At 33.4% G+C, this 21,416-nt stretch overlaps 2 protein-coding genes across 2 annotated transcripts; both read right to left on the reverse strand.

The window, feature by feature from the left end:
• Nucleotides 1–1,675: 1,675 nt before the first annotated feature.
• Nucleotides 1,676–6,853, reverse strand: LOC107776870 (protein trichome birefringence-like 10). Its single transcript, XM_016596812.2, has 4 exons — nucleotides 6,085–6,853; nucleotides 4,774–5,163; nucleotides 3,259–3,417; nucleotides 1,676–2,569 (listed from the first exon to the last, which is right to left on the reverse strand). Exons 1-4 carry the CDS (start codon nucleotides 6,537–6,539, stop codon nucleotides 2,203–2,205), a joined length of 1,371 nt encoding a protein of 456 aa, XP_016452298.1. The 5' UTR covers nucleotides 6,540–6,853; the 3' UTR covers nucleotides 1,676–2,202.
• Nucleotides 6,854–14,954: 8,101 nt separating this feature from the next.
• LOC107776869 (small nuclear ribonucleoprotein SmD1b) lies at nucleotides 14,955–20,466 on the reverse strand. Its single transcript, XM_016596810.2, has 4 exons — nucleotides 20,360–20,466; nucleotides 20,186–20,262; nucleotides 15,295–15,486; nucleotides 14,955–15,172 (listed from the first exon to the last, which is right to left on the reverse strand). Exons 1-4 carry the CDS (start codon nucleotides 20,371–20,373, stop codon nucleotides 15,111–15,113), a joined length of 345 nt encoding a protein of 114 aa, XP_016452296.1. The 5' UTR covers nucleotides 20,374–20,466; the 3' UTR covers nucleotides 14,955–15,110.
• Between the last annotated feature and the right edge of the window lie 950 nt (nucleotides 20,467–21,416).

Raw genomic sequence — 21,416 nt, forward strand, 5'->3', positions numbered from 1 at the left:
AATCTTTAAGAACATTGAAATTTTTATTTTCACAACCGGACGTCCGAATCACGTCAAATCAGTCCCGTTTCTCATAAAATTTCACAGATACGACTTAAATACTATATCAAACTTGTACCGGACTACAAAATCAAAATACGAACCCGATACCAACGAGATCACACTCCATTCCATTTCTAAAAATTCTTATATTTTCCACCAAACAATTTTCTTCAAAAATTCATTTCTCAGGCTAGGGACCTCGGAATTCGATTCCGGGCATACGCCCAAGTCCCATATTTTACTACGGACCCTACGGGACCATCAAATCACGGGTTCGAGTGTGTTTGCTAAAAATATTGACCGAAGTCAACTTTAATTAATTTTAAAAGTAAAATTCAATATTCTTTTTCTTAAATTTCACATAAAGGCTTTCCGGAAATGCTCCCGGACTGCGCACGCAAATCGAGGAGAATGAACATGAGATTTTTAAGGTCTCGACGGAATCGGATTCTAAAACGAAAGATGACCCTTTGGGTCATCACATTTTCACTTCACAATCACTTAATGGGTCTGAATAGGTCTGTATGATTAAGATCTACAACAAAGACTTAATTTCATTAAGATGCTATCATCCACATTCATTATTAATTGTCGACATCGCCTACCATTATCAACTATCACCATGCCACACACCACCACCATACTCAATCATAACCGCCACCATTATCGACAACCTCCACCAATTATCCCCACTACCTCACCACCATCATTCTCAACTGTAACCACAAACTCATCCACCTCAACTGCCATAACTAACTACCCCATCATCATCAATAACCGTAGCCGGCACTGTCCACCATTATAAACTACCACCACCTTCTTCAATCACAACCACCACCATCACCCACCATTATTAATTATTATCACTCACCACCTCCATCCTCAACCATAATCGCTATCACTATCAATCACCACTAGCTATTACCTAGAACCACCACCAACCACTGCCTCTAGGAAGCATTCACAAGCACCATCGTTAGCCATCACCACCACTAACTATCATATATATATATATATATATATATAATATGTTATTTTCTCTCCAAAATTTCTCTCTAAAGATATCTCTAGTTGACAAAAACACCAATCTATACTAACAATAAACAGCTTTGACCGTGTGTGTTCTTCAATTATATCACAAATTTGTCATTTATCCTTGGTACTTACATTGTTTCACTTTATGTAATTTTATTTGACTGACCATTAAGTTTAAAAAAAGAAACAATGACTTTTTAGCTTGTTGTTTTGTGTTATGTCATAACTCTTGTATGGCAATAAAATTTTGAAACTTGTAATTAAACATAGCCATAACATTTGTGGCTTCATAAGCTTGTCACTCAAGATAAAATAAAAAAAAATTACGTAAAATTGTTTTCAAAAAGGTGATCCTTTTTCTTTTAAATTTAACAAAATAATAAATAAAGTCGCATAAAATGAAACGAATAGAGCAAACGTTTTCTCTTGCAGGGTAATAAATTGTTGTTACGTGCTGATAATTGGATTGCTTCAATACCTGTCGTTACTAATCCAAACCAAATAGCTCACAACAAAAAGAAAAATTATGAAGCTGTACTGCCCAAAAACATTGTCTAAATAAGTTCACATTATGAATTAACATGACGAACATTGGGGATGACAAAGACCAATTCAACTCAAGCTTGTCGTAAAATATAAAAAAGCAAAGTATTTACAATTTTGCAATTGGGACAGCTTGCATCAAATACGCAGGATTTTGTATAAAAGGTTAATGTCTCTTCAGCTATACAACACACAATGCTATGTACAATCCAATAATTTGGTGAAGTCCAAGATTCTACATAATCCTAAGTATACAAACTGCATAAGTTGAATGTCATCAGCTCAGAAGAGAATGCCCCTAAATAATTTCAAATTTAATCTTGAAAAAGGGCACATTCCTTATGTTTAATCTCCATAGCAATATACCATGGAGCGCAAAAGTTGAGGATTTTCTAACTCGAGTTTCCTTTCCAAGGCATGCGTCTTATACTCCACGAGACTGCAAGTGTACTAGGATTAGGAAATCCTCCAACTTAAAAAATCAACTCCTCTTACATTTGGTACACAAGGTGTAACATTTGAAATGTCGGAGACAACATGGTGACATGGTTTCGCGGATCTCTTTACCTATCATGTGGGAGATCAAGAAGTTTGTTTGGAAAAATTTGCACGAGCTAACTCCCGTTTGAGGAAGGTGGCATAGAGAAGCTCGTTCCATGTATCAGGGACACCGGGGAGACACCAGTGGCTGCAGTCTTGGCGGTGGAGAGAAGCTGGCCCAACCTTAGGACCTAAGTAATACAAAGATGAGTGACCATCTCTTCTCTGAAATGTCATTCCTGTTACATTCAGTAAATCCAAGTTCCACGCTTTTGATTTCTTCTGTTGCTCTGACAGCACATTAATCACTGTGTTATATTCAAATGACGTCTTCAGCAACTCTTGGGACGATCCTATATTAGGTAGTGTCTCCAGATGACAGCTACCACCAGTTTTCCAGTCCCCACCTCTATTCATCAAAGTAATTCATTAATTGCTTGTTGACTGAATAAATACAACTAGATGTATAATGAAGCAATGAATAAACTAATCTGGATGTATATTATAACGTCACAAAATATGTTGCCAACTCATGAATTGAAAGATGTAAGCATGGACTTTGCCATCTGATTATTGAAAATAGCGTAGTAACAGGAGATATGTCCATGTTGGAAATAGAAGTTCGAACATAACGAATGCCACTGAAATATGCATGTTGAGAGACAATTTGGGGAAGAGGAGGTCGTATGGAGATCTTTTGACCTATTATTTTCTTAAACTGTCTGTTTAAAGCAAAGGAAACATTGAATGTGGGGTAGAGATACACACAGGCGTACAGATAAATGGACATACATACCGTGTGTGTGTTTTCTCAACCTTGTGTGACATGTACACACTCAATATCTTCCATTTCTACAGGATAGTAAAAGTACAACCACTACCAATAACAACTCAGAACTCATTTAATATGACCAATAGATACTAAGATTATGAATCTAATAACCTTAAATGTTCTCATCTTCCTCTTCTTCTTCTTCTCTTTTTATTTTATTTTATTTGTGATAATCGAGAAATTTCCGAGGGCTAGCTAGGTCTAAACTCAGTACCTACGTCATATAGAAAGTTACCTTCATTCAACAGACCAAGACCAAGACATACCTGAAGTGGACAGGAGCATAAGTTCGAAATACAACATGCGTCTTGGTCATGTTCACTTCATGACCTATCCAATCAACCAATCTCAAAATAGACTTTTGGTATGCAGTCTCTATACTCATGGTCATGTTGACTTCTCCACCTTCTTGAAAGTAACATCCCCTATCAAGTAAGGAAATCAAGAAGTCACAAATAATTTAGACTTATTAGTGTAACAGGTAAAGCAACAAAAGTTGAAACGCAAACTTAAAGTGCTTAATGATAATACACCACTTAGTGATGAGAAGCAACACATCTAAACCACCTTGAGGAATAAATTTAGGTGATGAGGACAATAGAGAACTAAATCCGAGTAAACAGCTTCATATAAACCTCTTAAGCTACTTATCCAGAAAAATTATGTTGTTTTTCCCTAATAAATATTACTAGGGAATACATAATAGTTGTAACATTTTTTAGCTAATAGAATCCAACGACAACTCCTAATCACTTATGCCTCACTAAACCCTTTCAATTTCAGAAAGAAGGCCAACCTCAAGGCTAACACAAAAAAGGCCAAATGAAAGAGCTAAAACATATTTAAAGAAGCTTCAGCATGCGGATATTCAAATTTACCCCCTTCAATTCTACATATCATAATAACTTTTATATATTTACTATAGCTACATGACAGAGGAGTTAAATTCTGAATCTTATTGTTACGCTAAATGACTAAGCCTATTACTGAACCATTTCCAGTGACTGTACTGCCAAACCTATTTCGCTGTACATAGCCACTACTCAAGGTACATAGTTTAGATCAATTAGCTGAATCCTTCACTGCCAAATTTAACATAAGGACATAAATAACCATGAATGATGGGACACCAGACATCTTGTAGATGCAAAACATGCTTAGTGCATGGGCACAATCCAAAAGGGACATTGAGCACCAATACTTTTCAATACTCTACCCTCCCATCCGTTTATTTTTCCTTTCACAATGTGCAAAGAGAGCATAGGAAGATATAAAGCGCACGGCAGCCAAGGTGCTCGCTAATGGTTATCAGTTATTTGATCTTCTGTGACGTACTCTTCTTCTCCATGGAAAATCCTTGCCATAAAGTAGCTCAATAAATTTGAAGGTTCTGGAAATATGTGGCAAATGGTTATGCTAGTTTTCTCTATGCACTCTTGTGGTTGTTGACAACTTTCTTTATGTTTTACCAATCTTTGGCAGATATTTAATTAATAGAGTTTTTTGTATATGTCTAGTTATTAAGGGGCCATACTTCTAGCTTTCTAAATGCAAAATCTAGAAAGGAAATATATATAACCATAGCAACAAACAGTATAATACAACTATTGGCTGTGTTGGGAATGATTCTAATAATAGCAGGGCTATAATTTATTTGCAGCAGCTCTATTGGACTTAGTTCTTGACATAAAAATAAAATCAGTGTTCAATAAGATTCAATGTATCAGTTAACAAGCAAGAAAATTATGGGCTTAAATTGATAAAGAAAGAAAAGAGCTTACTCTCTAATAGTTTTTTCATGAATCCACCAGTGACCACTGTTGAATATCAAAACATCTGCCCCTTTCCACTGAGTAGAGCTCCAATCCATTTGATCTAACCTCAATGTCAATTTAACATTCTTGGGAGCCCCCGAAGGCGGACGACCCTGAAACACTAGGAACGGAGCTCTATAGTACTCAACAGTGCAGTTGAAATCCTTGAACTTAAAAATCAAGAAGCCCATGTGCTTGGTGATAGGATTTCCATTGACTTCATATATCTTGCTTTTGTCGGGAACTGCAGAAGACAACATGCAGAGAAGAGACTCCCACTGGTTTCTTCCAATTGAATCCCCAACAAATACAACCCGTCTGTTTCGCAGCTTTTCTAACATAATTTTTGCGTCGAATCTGCTTACAAGTAATCAAAACACCAAAATTTGCATTCAATAATTATGGAAAAGATTATGAAAAGCTCTCACCAACTAAGGTCAAAGTCCTCTTAAAATAACAATGTTAAACTTAAATCGTCAAGCTAACAACTTTAAATGACGCTAAACGAGACCCAACACAGTAAGAGTTTAAGTTCTAAGCACAGACAGATGTACATATTCTTTATACACACCATCAAGTAAAATTGGCCTAATAGGTAATTCTTTATATCAAGACTGAAATGGTAACTTGCAAAATAGAATGAGAACCTACTACAACCAGTTAATTATGCTGATTGTGTAACAAAATTTTGCTCTGTTAGTTTATATAATAAAATTCACACAGTTATTCAATGTGGAGAACCTGAGTTTAAGTTCTATGGATTCGCAGTATAAAAATTATTTACACTATCAGCTGCAAGTCATCTCTTGATAAGTTGGTAATCTGCTAAAAACGGTAACTAACCTGCTATTACAGGTTGAAATTCACTGATAGTACAAAAAGTGCTTTACACCATAAATGTGTATAACAAGCAGGAAATCAATGCAAGATAATCAAATTAGGGGTTCTCTAAAACATAATCAAAGCCTTAACGGTTCAAGCAATTCTTTCACTTGCTAAAAATGATTACTAATCTAGGTTCAAGTTCACTTATAGTGTAAAGAATTCTTTAACTATGAGTATATATAACTTAGATTTGTAGACCCTTAATCAGCTTAAATGAGCAGGAAAAGCTATGCCAGAATATCAAATTAGGGGTTTATAAAAACATATCATATCAACACCTAAACGGTTTAAGCAATTATTTCACTTTCTTCTCTTTTAAATTCATTACTTAAATTACCAGTAGAACTCAAACACACAGTAATAAAGTACAAGAAGAAAATTAAGTAAATAAACCTGGGCAAGTTGCAATCTTTAGGTTGCCAACGCCATTTAGTATAAAAATTATCAGGTCTACCATTCTCAGAACAACGAAAGCCTTCATCCAAGAACTTACAATCCTTTGATTTATACAGTGGATAACTTTCATCCCAAACCCAAATCCCATCAAAAAGATCACAACTTTCTGCTCCCTTCTCAAAAAAATCCAACTTTTCACTCTTGTTATATGGAACAGACGATCCATTGAGCCCAATCCACGTAGCAAACAAGGATGTTTGCTGATACAAACGAGGCCCTTTGTTTACTTTTCTGTAATCTAACAAGAAGAGACACAAGAATAAGCAAACAGTGAAGAAAAAACAGCCAAGTACACCTGGTGATGGCTCAAAAAGCTTCAAGCGCTTGAATTTCTTGAAAATTTTCAATTGGGTCATTGTGTTTAAGATTCTAGGAGATGGGGTTTCACTCATCTCTGCTTTAGACTATAAAAAAAAGACTTCCTGGGATGAACAGGATTAGCAAAATAGAATAAACAAGTCTCGAAAAAGCACAAAAGAATGAGGAAAAAATAAAAAATAAAAAAGTTGAAAAATATTGGAGGGTTTTTGTTTTGAGAAGATATAGAAAAGTGTTTCACAGAGAGCTTTTTCAGTAGCTAAGTGGGGTTCTTTAGAGAGAGAAAATATGTGTGTGTGTGTGTGTAAAAGAGGACAGAGTTAGAAGAAGTTGAGGATGATGAGGTGGGGACAGTTGTGGACAAATTAAAGACAAACATTCAAAATAAAACGGCTAAAATGGGTCCATGCAAAAAAATGCAGTTTACACATTGCTCTCTGGTAATAATAAGCAAAAAAAAAAGGTGAGCTTTAAAGCTTTGGTATGCTCGTTTTGAAGAAAGGGACAACAGAGAGAAATTTCCATGGCTTCTTTTACACATTTTTTTACCTTTGAGTACTAATTTATTTTTTACTTTATTTTTTAGTACTATTGGCGAAGATGTCGGAAAAGCGGTGAAAAGGAACTGTACAAAGCCGGTGGAACCGCCGGGAAGTTTAAGGGAGAATCTGTGGGAACGTGGGCTTAACGTGGGATGTCAAAAAAGAACGGAATTGTAGAGCACTTCATTTTCACTACAAAATGCAAAAATTTGTCTCCTTTACATGCAAAAAACTCGAGTTTCTAAGTAGTTAAGTGGATCCCAAAATTTTACGAGAATAGATATTACTGCATTCCCATCTTAGCAAATTACGTAAATTTGTGCTAAAATATGTCTTTTTTTCAATATATAGACTGTTATTAAGTAAGTAATCAAGAGAAATAAAGCATTGATTAGACAAAACTTGGATTAATGCTAATAGATGTGTCTTTTTTTTTAAAATAAAAAAAAAGACTATGTGTAAGAGTTTTAAAAGGCAGATGTTATTAATTTGGGGTAATATTATATATACTCTTTTGCTGCAATGGCATGAACTTAACAGATGAGATGAACTGCCAAATAAAACTGTGGACTAGACTATTCCTTCTATTAATCTGATCAGATGTTTTAAGTTCTGGTCATGAGAATTGGGAAAAAAAAGTAGTAACTAGTGTCAGTTGTACGAGACGCAAAATAAAACTTCTCTGAGAATTGTAAGAGAGCTACATAACACAAATTCAAGATGAGTAATAAAAAATGGATGAACTGAAAGTAGTAACTCTATTGAATATTGACAAATAAGTACTTCCTTCGATCTATTTTAATTGATTTTTTAACTTTTTTTTGTGATTCGCAATATTTGTTTTTTTAGATATTAAGAAGGGATTAACTTCTTTTTTCCAAAGTTGCTCTTGAAATAATGAGTCAAGGAGTATCTGTTATATTTTCAATGAATAAATTAAAATTAGTATGATCAATTTTATTATTAATTAATTTTTAATATGCATACGCGAGGGAGTATTAATATATGGGATCTGAATGCTCGCTTTGCATGTGCCTGCTGCTGAAACGTTCATTCGTTCTTGATAGAGGGTACATTATAATTTACAAAGAAATATTACGTGTAAAGAGTAGCTTTTTATTGGATATTAGTAATAGTTAACAATTCCTAAATGTTACTTCCTAAGGGATCGTTTGGTTGGAATACGATATATATCGGTATAAGTTATGCTGGTATAAGTTATATTGGGATAAGTTATGCTGGGATTGTTGTTTATTCATTGTTTGGTATGTTTATTAAGAATGACAATTGCATAATTTTTAAGAAGAAGGTATAAGTTATACATGTGCTAAAATTAACATCAGAATAACTTATACCTGATTAGCTAACCAAATAAAGTATTAAGATGATATTAAATTTGTATACCACTATTATAGCTTGTTATACCTTATACCAAACGACCTAAGTGGTAGCTTAATTTCTTGATTTGTTAAACAATAGCTGTAATCGAGATAAGAAAGTACCGAAATGAGTGTTAACTAATACAGCTAATAAGCAGAAGACATATGTCAGCCAACTTAAATTCACCCACACGATGCCACAACAGTTGTTTATTGTTTCGTGCTTGTAAAAAAGAGAGCTGAGTGCTGCACCTGTCCCCAAAACTGATTAATTGCTATTCTACTGTCTATAACACTCACCAATCCTAAAAACTAAGCTAGTATTTGGATATAAATTTAGTTGTAACTTAACAACAAGAGTTTTCGAAATTACGTTGAAAATTGAATTTTGAAAGTTAAAAGTTATTTTGGACATGTATTTTACTTGGGAAAAAATTAAAATTTTACGAGTGGAAGAAAATTTTAGAGAAATTTTCACAAATCATTATTGTTTAGTGGTTATTAACTAGTTATAGCTATCATTTACTAAATTACTTCCTATAGTTATATTTTCAGTTGTTATAGAGTCTATTTGATGTATTTAAGCTACCGTATTCATAAATACAGTAGCAAAACTCGGCGTGAAACGGGTGATCCAGCTAAGCAACGGTTGTATTTGATTGTATTCGACTGTATTCGTGAACTGTATTTGTGAATACAGTAACGTAAACTGCGTAAAAAATTGTCTTTTCAGTTGTTTAAAATGGTAAGTGAATCAATTAACGTGATAGACTCCTAATATAACTCAACTATAACACGCAGAATCTATTTTTCACGTTAAAGAAAAGATTTTCCAGCCTAAAAAGACCACAAAACAGAGCAATCTCTAAACTTTCAATCCCTCCTTTTTCTGCTGCTATCGTTCTGTAGATTTCAAAACATGTACTCATTTTAGATGAATACAGTTATTTGGAATACATAACATATTCATAAGTACAACAGTGAAAGTCTTGTAAATACAACTAAATACATCTAAAAACAAACAGTGAAAGTCACTGTAATAACTATTTATCAGTAAAACACAGATGACTACATGTATTTGAAATACATAACACATTCATAAGTACAACTGTGAAAGTCATCTAAATACATCAAAATATATCTAAATACATCTAAAAACAAACAATGAAAGTGTTGATTCTTTCAAATTTTCTCAAATTGGACTTGTTTCGATGTGTCATTGCATATTTTTGTTCTCTTTTCCGCAACTGTATTTGTTGTTGAACCTGCAAATACATGTTCCGCTTGAGTGATTTGCAAATCGAAAGATGGCTCTTCGAAATTGAGTGTTTTGGTCGGTATACCTCGGATAACCCTCTTGTAAGGAGTTGAATCAGCCATTGGAGAAGAAAATTCGAGTTTTCTGTAAAAAGATGACAATGGTGATTGTTTCTACAAAAACAAAGTACAGATATACAGAATAATACATGTGCCACCGAAAAACTAAAAAATTTAACACTTACCACAACTTTTTTGGGCAAACAATTTTGAAAATTGAGAGAGAGAATTGAGATGAATCAGTTGATAATGGAGGTTGTATTCGTGGGAAAAATACTTGGTTGGGAGAGAGATAGTGGAGAGAGAACGTGAGTTTAACAAAATTGTATATAATACCGGTGTTATTAGGAGAGATAATAGAAAGTATGAGAGAGAAAAATATTTCAGAGCGTATTTAATGACTTAACAACAGGAAGTGACCATAAATAGATAATTTGCTATAAAACCTAAAAGGTAGCTATAGAATATAATTTTATAAAAAAAAAATATTTATTTATAATAAAGAAGGTGTAAAGGTTTGCTATAGGAGGTAAAAATTTCAAAATGATACTAAAAAACTGGCCCAATTAAATTTACAAAAAGATCAAATATCATGTACAAACACTGTTTTCAAAGTAAAAAATATCCATGTCCAAAACGGGAGCATAGTAGTTGATGTTGAAACTGAATTTATTTCTAAAGTATTGTCGTTTGGACATACATATTAGAAATTTTTACCTCTTATAGCAAAGGTTAACACCTTATTTATTTTAAATAAATACTATTTAAGAGAATTATATTCTATAGATACCTTTTAATGTTTATAGCAAAATATCTAATTTTGGTTACCTCCTACCCCTAAGCCACTAATTACGCTATTCAGTTATATTATTTTCATTCTTTCTCTACTTTGATACATGTCATCATCTTCCCCCATCCCATTAAAATTTCCGCTCTCCTCCTCCTTCTAACGGCATCTTCTATTTGCCTCACTTTAATCAATGCTTCAAAATCCAACGACCCAATTCCTACACCATGGCCAAAACAACTCCACTCGATTCTCTTCATGAATAACTTGATTTGTGGTACGATTATCCCAATGGCAGGAACTTCAACATTATCCAAAACCAATTGGGAAAGCGATAACTCGAGGTTCTCAACTTCCGTCATCTTCAATACAAGATTCAAGCTTTAAAGAGTCCTTATTCTGCCATCATTGCTCGACGACGAATTCGCCGAAAATTAGGGTTTATTCTTGAACAAAGACGACGGAGTTTGGGGCTGAGCAACTTGATTTTCTGTTAATATATTTCAATATATTTTCAACGTATCACGTTGTATTTTAATGTATTTTATTGTATTCATTGTCTTTTTTTTCATTGTAATTCAATGTGTCTCGTTGTATTCCATATATTTCATTGTATTCACTGTCTTTTTTTATTGTATTTCAATGTATCCCACTGTATTCTATGTATTTTATTGTATTCACTGTCTCGCTATATGCCATAAATATATTCATATATTTTTTTAATTAATATAATTTATGTATTCAGATGTATTATCAAATTTCTCTGAAGATTGCTATGTTTTTTGGGGTATTTTTCGGTTGAAAATCTTTTTTATAACCGGAAAATACAAATTTTGTGTGTTATAATTGAGTTTGTTGAGTTATATTAGGAGTCTATTATGTTAATTAATACACTTTCCGTTTAAAAACAATGTAGTCCCCTGTTTCACGCTGTGAATATAGTCGAATACAGTCGAATACAATAATCTGTCCAGCTGTAATCCCATGTTTCACGCCATGAATACAGTCGAATATAACAAACTGATTAGGTGGACTTCCCTTATTTACGCCTATTTTTGCTATTGTATTCATGAATATAGTAGCTTAAATACATCTTATAACAACAGAAAACGTATCTACAATCCATAATATAGCAAATGATATCTATAGATAACTAATTACCACTAAAAAATAGTGCTTTATGAAAAATATTTCACGTATTATTCATGTGTAGCCCATGAATCTGGTGAGATTATGAGAAATTAAGTAGTCAAATCAAATTTAATGACAAGCATCCATTCAATCAACTCTGTCTGTGCATGAAAAATCAGCAAAAAACAATTTTCCAAATTCTTATGTCTGCCCATTATTTGGTGCAATATGCGGTGTATCAACTGTAGACAATCCTTTAATATATTATTTGATGTATGATGGATCAACAACAACACGTTAAAAGTCTAAGAGCCCGTTTGGACATAAAGAAATTTTTTCCTTTTTTCCTAAATTTTTTTTGCTTTTCTCAAAATCAGCGTTTATTCATAAAAATTTTAATTTTTACTTGAAGACGATTTTGAAAAATTTCGAAAATTTGAAAAACTCTAAAAACCTAACTTTCAAAATTTTCACTCAAATCACTCACAAAACATCAAAAACAACCCTAAATTATATTCATGTCAAAACACAACTCCAAATTACAAATACCATTTTCACTTGGAAAAAAATTTCACCCTTTTTTGGAATTTTACAATTATGTCCAAACGCCCAGTAAATCTCCTTTTGAGATTTGTGATGTGTAGGGTATTCATGTGTCAATACAAACTGACCATAATGGCAAGAGAAATACAAATCAAACCATAGAAAACAAGCAATAAATAATTGGAATCCCTCATTTAAATGTAGTTTTAACGTGTACACTGAACAGAAATGCAAAGAGAAAGTACTTCCCACACGTTATTTATTTAAAGACAGATTTAAGTACTTCCCACACGTTATTATTTAAAGACAGATTTAGGAAAAGATGAAAGTGCAAAGACCAGACTGGTGAGCAGTGATGAATTAAGTTTACTTATTTCCAACTTTAGGAAAGTGGGAATGTGGGAAGAAAACATAGGTAACTTTTTTGTACAATGAATTTAAAATTTAGTAATCCTAGCTGTTATTATTATTAACCGGGCAGGGGCGGAGCTAGCCCGGTGCTTGCCGGTTCAGCCGAACACAATAGCTTTTGTACAAATTCTGTATTTGTCTTGTGAAATTTATGAAATATGTACAAATTATTATTTTAGAACCCAATAACTTAAAAGAACTAGAATCCCGAACCCACAAGCTTCAAATCCTACTCCGCATCTGATTACTCATTTTTGTCAAATGTTCTTTTAATCCCGGTTTAAAAGTAAGATATAGACAACTATAATTCTAAAAGACCCCCAGTTTGGCGTAAAGAACATATCTACAAACAAAGGAGTATTGAATTATCAATCTCCTGATATCAATCAGAATCTGAGTAACATTGCTTTATGTATATCATTATTGTCTAATGTGACATTCTCCGAACTAAGTATTTTCACATTACCAATTTCAAAAGATATATATGCGTAATATATCAACATAACAAATCGTTCAAATGTTTTCTATATTAAGGACAGGTCAGATAACATCCTACGACTAGTAAATGCAATCTTTCAAAAACACTTATATTTAAGATATATAGTGACATTTTAATCAAATTCAATCTAAACTAGCACATTAAGCGAAATCCCCTCTTGAATCAAATTAACTTTTGCATGACTTTTTTTTCTTTTTCGCTTCAAGGGTAATAAACAATAAGAAACTGGATTGTTTTATAAGAACTAGGAAAACAGAAATGAAGAAGTCACCACATTAATAATACTCCTAAGAGTTGTTTTTACTGTATTACCAGGGTTTACAGCCCAAATATTAAATCGGACTCTAAAATTCAGTTACTTTTTTCGGGAGGATCAACATCGACCTGAGACTTATCGGCTTCTGAAGTTTGATCGGCGTCACCATCGTCGGGGTCACGAGAAGGGTCAGACTTGTCCATGGCAGCTCGAGCTTTATCAAGCCACGGTTTGAAAGCGAGCTCAATTGCCAGCCATCCAAAAGCTAGGGCTCCGAATACCACTGCTGCCGATTTCAATGAGTTATTCTTCGCCATTGATGATTGACCGCCAAATTCCAATATTTTTTGTCGTATAGACGAGGGTTTTAGGTCGCAGCTCTCGAGACGATTTACTATTACTCTATTCTTTATAGTGAGACAAAAGTTTCGGGCTAGCGCTATTAAGACGGAATTCAATAGGGCCCGATTACTTGGGGCCTCAAATTCCCAATTTGGTCCAAATTAAGTACTTAGGGGTTGTTTGGTTGGGCAGTAAATTATTCCTAAATTATAATAAGAGAATTAAATAATAACAAGATTCTTGTTTTACTACTTGTGGTCTATGCTTCTTTTCATCTACTCCCTGGTCGAGGGCCTAAACAGCCTCTCTTACCTCCTAGAGTAAGGTTAAGGTATGCGTATACACTACCCTCCTCAGATCTCACTTGTGACAACTCACCTCCTCAGGTCTCACTTGTGGGAACTCACTGGGCTTGCTGTTGTTGTAGTAGTTTATGTTAAGTTCAATAGACTAAAAATATTGGCTATTATAATATAAATATGAGTTTTGTTTAAACTAGATAAATTGGGATATACTCATATTTCTAATTTTTACCTCGTCTTTCTTAAAAAACTTCGAGAAAAAAAGAAATGTCATTTAGTTGTTTTATTCTGGAAATTGTTATCCCATACAGAATGTGGTACAAAAATAATACCACAATTATGATATAAACAATCCTCAGATAGCTAATCCTGGAATCAAAACTATAATCCCTTATCCCACCAATCCGACTCATTTTCATTAAGAGAGAAAACACTACTATTGGCTATTGTTTTCACGGTTTGGAACGTTACTGGGTGAAATGAATCAAAATGCAAAAATACAGCTTGAAACCAAAAATGAATTATAGACTGAGCGGTAGCTGATAGATTCTTATGTTGACAGAGAAACAAGTCAGGAAAAGAAATTCCAGATACACGCATGCACAAAATCCTTTCGACTATAAAAGACTAAATTATGAAGGAAAATGTGTGCGTGTCTGCAAACACTACTGATAACAATAAAACAACTCAATAAGGCAAATGCTACTGAGAGAAATGTTTTGGCCTTTCTCCTACTTCAGTAACAACTGCACTCGACAGATCAGGCCATGTGCAAGCAGTCATTTTTTCTTCCTTCAAGTGTTAGCACTATGGAGGTTTGGACCAAACCGTTTGGTAAAGGTTAAATGCAGTGAAAAAGCTAGAAGCTATAGTAAGGGGAAAAAAGAAAAAAGAGATGCAACTAGGCAGATGCAAAAGTAACCATAATTGTTCCGACTTGTTTAGGCGGAACAGAAGTGAACGAGTAGTGGCCCATATGATGCAACAAAATAACATGCTCTGATTTTAAAGATCCAGAATAAATTGTTGCATGAGATTGATCTCTTTTCCGCTGGAAAACTAAGAGCAAATCTCTCCATCCATACATATACGTTAACATAGACATACTGCAAAAAATTAGAAGAGCTAAAATGCATTTAGCGGCCTCGACCACGTCCACGTCCACGACCACGCCCGCGACCACGTCCCAAAGGCTTTCCTGAAGAGGAAGAATCACAGGAAGGGGATATTAGTAGGGTGACCAAGCATCAAGGAAATTTAACCCATACAGCTAGAAGGCAAAAAATCTTTTGAACATAGTCCTTGAGAATATGACAATACCAGCTGTTGGCTTCTTCGGCTTCACCCTAGGTGTTTCTTCCACCAGCAAAGTTTCAAGATTTAAGCTGTCAGGGAGGATGTAATAACGTATGTTGTTACCCCTCACACTCAGGTGATCCAACGTCACTGGATTCTTTCCCTTTAGTGTAAGTTTGACAGCCTTCAGGTGTGTGTTCATGCTAACATCCACACCTATAAAAATTAAACTCTACTTAGAAACTAACTCGCAACCCTTAATTCAGCAGTTCTAATAAGGAGACAGATCAGTAGCCATTGTGATTAGTTAATACAAAAACACATAACAATGGGCTAGAGAACATATATCTATATCCCAAATATATCTAGCAATTTTCTATTAGCATAAGCAACCACTCACAGAATAAAAATCAGAAAGCATGGAGAGGTCATCCGACAGATTATGGAAGAATGCATAGAGGGCTATAAATATGAGGAGAATAGGGCAAATATCTATTTAGACTACCCTCGTTCTCCAAAACAGAGATAACTTTCAAACTGCAATACAGAGATAGCATCAACTACAGCTTCCATGCAAAATTGGGACCCGTGATTGCACGGCATGCCTATTTTTCTGTTTATTTTTTAAACCGTGTATGTGCTTCTTATAGGAAAGAGGGGGGAGGATACATGACACCCCATATGACAATTAGCTCTCACTATTTTCACTAGTTCTACTTCTACATGCTCAAATATAAAATTCCACCAGCCTTAGCACTCAACTTGCTGTGTTAAGCTTCTGTCCTTGCACACCTAAAACTTTAACCTCTGAACATTAAGAGCTTGTTTGGAAAGCCACCTTGGAAATGGATTTGGGTGTAATTACACAGTTTGGCATGTTTGTTTGGCCAAGTAATTACTTGGTCAGCATGGAATTGGATGTAATTGGAGGGGTGTAATTACACTCTCCAATTCTCAAAGGGGAGGTGAGAATTGGTGGTAATTACACTGTGTAATTACAAGGTTGCTTTTTAGTTTCTTTCCTTTTTGTTTTTATTTTAATTTATTTTCTTTATAACTTTTTATTTCTATTATTTTAATTTTTTAATTTTATTTTTACTTTTTAATTTCTTTTGAAATTTTAAGATATATTTTTCTTTGTACATTATTTATCTTTTATTTCTCTATCTTTACTTCTCGTGATTCCATGTAATTGATTACTATATTTTATTTTTTATTTATTTATTATTTTATTTTTTTAAATTACACCTCCTAATATTAGAAATAAAGAATCATTAACAAACCTGTCATATAATGAGTGATGCAATTAAAGTGAAATTTCATTGTTGAATGTGGTTATGAACTTATCATGTTTCCTAATTATTAAGTTGCACTGGAACTTACTATTATTATATTGAAATTTGACATATGTTAAACTATTTTATTTTTTTTGAATTTTGAAATTGTGTTATATTCATGATTCAAATTTACTTGTTTTAGTAGTATTGGCTCACATTGCATGATGTTCATTTTTTAGTTAGAATAAATAGATTAGTTTTGTCAAACATTTGAATGATGTTATGACATTATATTTGTAAATATTACTTTATTTTATCAAACATGAATTCCATGATGTTCTTACAAAATTCGTATATTTTTTTATTTTTGTAAGTATCTAAACTAAATATTATTAATTTAAAATATTTATATAAATTATTTCTATAATATTAGTTATAAATATATGATTACTAAATTAATGTATAGGCATATATTTATTATATACATCTTAAATACAAAATATAATATCATTTATACTTATAAAAATCTATAGGCATATATTTATTATATTAACTTTTAAGTTTTGATAATTACTTAATTTGAAATGTAATCTAACTGTGTAATTACACTTGTGCAACCAAACAGTAAACTTGTAATTACACTATGACAAACAAACAGATCGTCGTAATTACACAACTGTGTAATTACTACTCTAGTAATTATCCTAGTAATTACACCAATTCCAATTACAGGGTGACTTTGCAAACAGACTCTAAATAATAGCTTACTCACACCTCACATAAACAATGACAATCCACACAAGTTAAGGCATCGATCATCATGTTAATTTTTTATATAATCACTTCTACACCATAAAGTTACGGTATAGCAACAACTAGGTAATCAAGTTTTTTATACAAATGAAATGACCATTGAACATAAGATTGTCAATCAATGCCATATTTGTGGGGATAAGAGTAACTAATGCACATTTTGGAAAACAATGTGGTGAAGGCAACATGGTTCTCTTGGAGCAAATGATTCCAACATAGAATTTTTCACTTGTATAGAGGACTAAGTTCAGTTGTCTCAAAATAATACAAAGCGACGTGCAAAACATTGTGGGCTTACATCACTTATATTCCTGAAGAGCATTACATTATAGACCTATTGTATCAACAAAATAATGGTTGTGGTCTTTTTTACAGTATGGTATTCCGGCCAGCTTGCGCGCACTTCGACTATTCCACCGGTATCTGTTAGCTCCAACCAGCATAGGTATGAGGTAACTGTGCCCACCAAGACTTAGGAATATGGAAAGAAATCATCTATCATTTTTGTCTCTGCTGGAATTTAAACATATGTTACCCGGATCCTCCAAAAAAGCTACCGGTTTGTATCTGGTAATCCAAAAGTGATGTCGGGTGTGGTGGAATCTTTGGAGGACCTAAGCAACATAGAGTTGAACTCTGACCTTTGGGGTTTGTACACACTTCATTAACCACTAGGACATTTTGTTGGAAGCAAAATGTTTATGGTCTTACCCGTGAAAATTTAGAAGTATTTGAAATACTATATCTCAAACTCAAGTCGCCATTACATTAGATTCAGCTCGTACACTGTTTGGTTCTATAATGGAAGGGGTAGCATAAAGGAGATAGATCCTACTAATAACCTCCCTTAAGTGAAGTATCTGTTGTCTACTGATTTTCCTCCATTTAGTGCAGGGTAACCATGTACATCTGGTTGTTTGGATAGTTGGAAGAGAAGAAAGACAAATACGTTTCAATTTTCCATCAAATTTTAGATAGACTATGTAATATATATAGAGGGATAAACACCCATCTACTTTCGCTTCCTGTACATTTTTACTTAAAAAGTACCAAGATGGTACCACCGTTTTTTTTTTTTTTTTGAACAAGAAGATGGTACCACTGAATTATACAGGACAGCTGGGAATATCCATGCAATCAGTTACAGCATCTCCCTAACAACTACAGAAACCCCATACAATGATCTTTGTCATCAACTAGACTACTTCTACACCAAAGTGAAAACACTTGCTTTTAACATTTCTGTCCATCAAAACAAACTCTATTTCTCTCCAGCAGACAGTCCAGAATATGCATAAAGGAGTGCCACCAATTTTAAAGGAAAGATTATGTGAAATGGAGTTAAATCATTAAATATCTTAAGAAAATAACAAGAAACATGCTATGAATACCATGTTTATGCCACCAAGTTCCTCTTCTTTAGTTTGCTTAGAGATTTGTATGTTAGTATACAGATAAGTGTGAATTAATGAACGTCTGCATAGCACAAAACAGATAATGTGAATTCATCATTCGTATAGCCAACCCAACTATTTGGAGGCAAGATAGTTGTATTTGAATGCACAAAAAGTCATTAATGATTAGAATTTTCACCGTGGGTCCTTGCATAGTTTCTTGAGAAGGATATTATATCGGTGTTAGAGAGCCTAAAACAAAGTCTGCCATAGTACTGGAAAAACTTTTTCTTAGGAAGAAATTATTGAACATTTAGGGTAACCAACCCATCAATTTCTTTCAACTTGTACAGCCATGAAAGAGAAGTAGAGATTTTACTTATATTCAAACAGAGTTGAATTAATGAATTAACAGAGAAGAGTTACAATGCTCTAGACATAAACTATATCGATAGTAGGCATTAATAGCCAAGCACTTGAAAAAAAAATCTTATTGGCATTTGAACAGAACATCAGAGGAAGAAAAGGAGAGAATTAGAGAGGAGAAAAGGGAAAAGATTCAGACAAGTGGCAGAGACTCGTGTTGAGAGGCGGGTCTATAGTGTAACCTATGGGTTCACATGAACCTGGTAGCTTTTGTACAGACCATATATATGTCTTAAGAAATTCACATACTATAGTACATTAAATTGAGAGGCCGTAGAAATCCATAAACTTCAGTCATGCCACATAATCTGAGAGAGGTATATTTGAGTTGAAGTCTTTGGAACGTTGATAAATCCATCAAAAAGATCTGGCTTATGATCCCTGCAATTATTTTTTGGTGTCTATGGAATGAGAGAAACAGAAGATATTTTGATGGCATCTCAACTCCAAACCACTCACTTAAAGCCAAATGTTTAACTACTCTTTTTTGCTGGACAAATTTGTCCAGTAATTAGTATTGGACAGTTTTTTGTATTTGTTAGCACTCTTGTTCTACATTGAGACATTGTATAGGGGCTAGCAATTCACTTATGTTCTTTTGTATTTCTGTGTCCAGTAATTAAGCTCCTTGTAATCTTGCATCTTTTTTATGCCTTTTCTTCTAATGAAACAAATTACTTAATCAACAAAAAAAATCCATAAACTTCAAATCCAGAATCAAACTCTGCTAGTGGTGGTAATGACGGAGAGTGAGGTAAGCTATTGCAGTTACAATTCCTGACGTATAAACAAACTTAACATGTGACGTTAACCAAAATTCACTGCAGCAACTTGCATATTCCTCCCAGCAACTAGAGTAACGAACTGGCGTGACTAATACAGCTATTACGGAAGTGCAGGATTTTCTTTTTAACTTAGGTCGTACATAGTAAGCAAATAGCTACATGAATTATACAGTAAGAATAAAAAGCTCAGTATAATTGACAGAAAGGTAGAGAGAGTAACCTGTAATGGTTCCATGAACAACGGTGCCGTTTTTGAGCTCAATTGATACGGTCTCGTTGTTCAACTTCATCAAAAATCTGCACAGAAACTCAAGGTCAAATCCATGACTTAAGCTTACCGTAAGGGAAAAAAGAAAAAGAGAACTTGAGAATAAATTGAAGATTTTAAACGGACCTGACGAGCTTCATTTTGTTGCTGAAGAAATTGAAGAACACACTAGGGCTTAAGTCGAAGCACGATCGAACACGACCACCACGGTTTAGGGCAAAGCAGCGCCAGGGTTTATTCAAAAATAAAACAAGCTCCCATTATAACGGCGTCGTATTTTTATGTGGCCATAGAACTTGGGCCGTCGAAGGCCCAATCGACAAAATCTGGGCTTTATTTCTTTCTTTCTTTCTTTCTTTCTTTCTTTCTTATAGCATGTTAATTTAGGGGCGTTCATGGTTCGGTTTGACCTGTTTTCCCCTAAAAATAAATCAAATCAAATAAATTAATTTTTTAAATATTAGAATTAAATCAAACCAATTAAGTCGATTTTTCTCGATTCGGTTTTTCGGTTTTTCGGTTATTTATCGGTTTTTTCTTAAATATAAGACATACACTACCAAAAACATATTTTGGCAACCACATTTCAACGTAATACTATGAAATCAATTGCCCTTTCAGAAATCTATTATTTATCAAATATATTGATGATAATTAAATCAAATAGTGATGAATAATTTAAGGACACAATTAAAAATATATTATTTTTAACATGAAATAGATTCTTACACTTAACACACAAAAAAAACTACCAATCAAACTACAATGTAAAGGTAAAGAACTGTACTAAGAGCCTGTTTGATCAAACTAGCCTCACCATAAATTTATATTTTTCAAATTATCCCTTACTATTTTTAAGTTTTTTCTTTTCATTTTTGTTTCTAGTTTTTACCATTCTATTAAAATTAAAGATATTATACATGTAAATCATATTGTGACTTTTCGAATTCTTTAGTGACTTTTCTTATTTTTGATTTTTTCTTTGTATAATGTCTTGTAACTTTCCAAATTATATTCTTATTTTTGTACACTAAAGCAAATTATCGACATCGTTCTTTGGATTATCAATTCTCTTCCGACAAATAATCATTTGTAATTTCTTCTATTATATATTATTAGTTTCCGAATCTTTAAAACAGTTATCAAATCTAATTTGTGAAAATGACCTAGAAATAGGTAATAT

Source organism: Nicotiana tabacum, chromosome 8 (assembly GCF_000715075.1).
Source record: "Nicotiana tabacum cultivar K326 chromosome 8, ASM71507v2, whole genome shotgun sequence".
Lineage (NCBI taxonomy): Eukaryota > Viridiplantae > Streptophyta > Magnoliopsida > Solanales > Solanaceae > Nicotiana > Nicotiana tabacum.

Bases quoted from the DNA above. Each gene is read 5' to 3' on its own strand.
- LOC107776869 (XM_016596810.2), bottom strand. The intron at 15,487-20,185 runs GTTACTCTCTCT...TAATTTTTATAG, and splicing joins TGTTCATGGAACCATTACAG to GTGTGGATGTTAGCATGAAC. The intron at 15,173-15,294 runs GTATTGTCATAT...CTTCCTCTTCAG, and splicing joins GCCGAAGAAGCCAACAGCTG to GAAAGCCTTTGGGACGTGGT.
- LOC107776870 (XM_016596812.2), bottom strand. From the start codon at position 6,539: ATGAGTGAAACCCCATCTCCTAGAATCTTAAACACAATGACCCAATTG. The intron at 5,164-6,084 runs GTTTATTTACTT...ACTTGTAAGCAG, and splicing joins AAAGATTGCAACTTGCCCAG to ATTCGACGCAAAAATTATGT. The intron at 2,570-3,258 runs GTATGTCTTGGT...TTTGATGAATAG, and splicing joins TATGCTCCTGTCCACTTCAG to AGGTGGGGACTGGAAAACTG.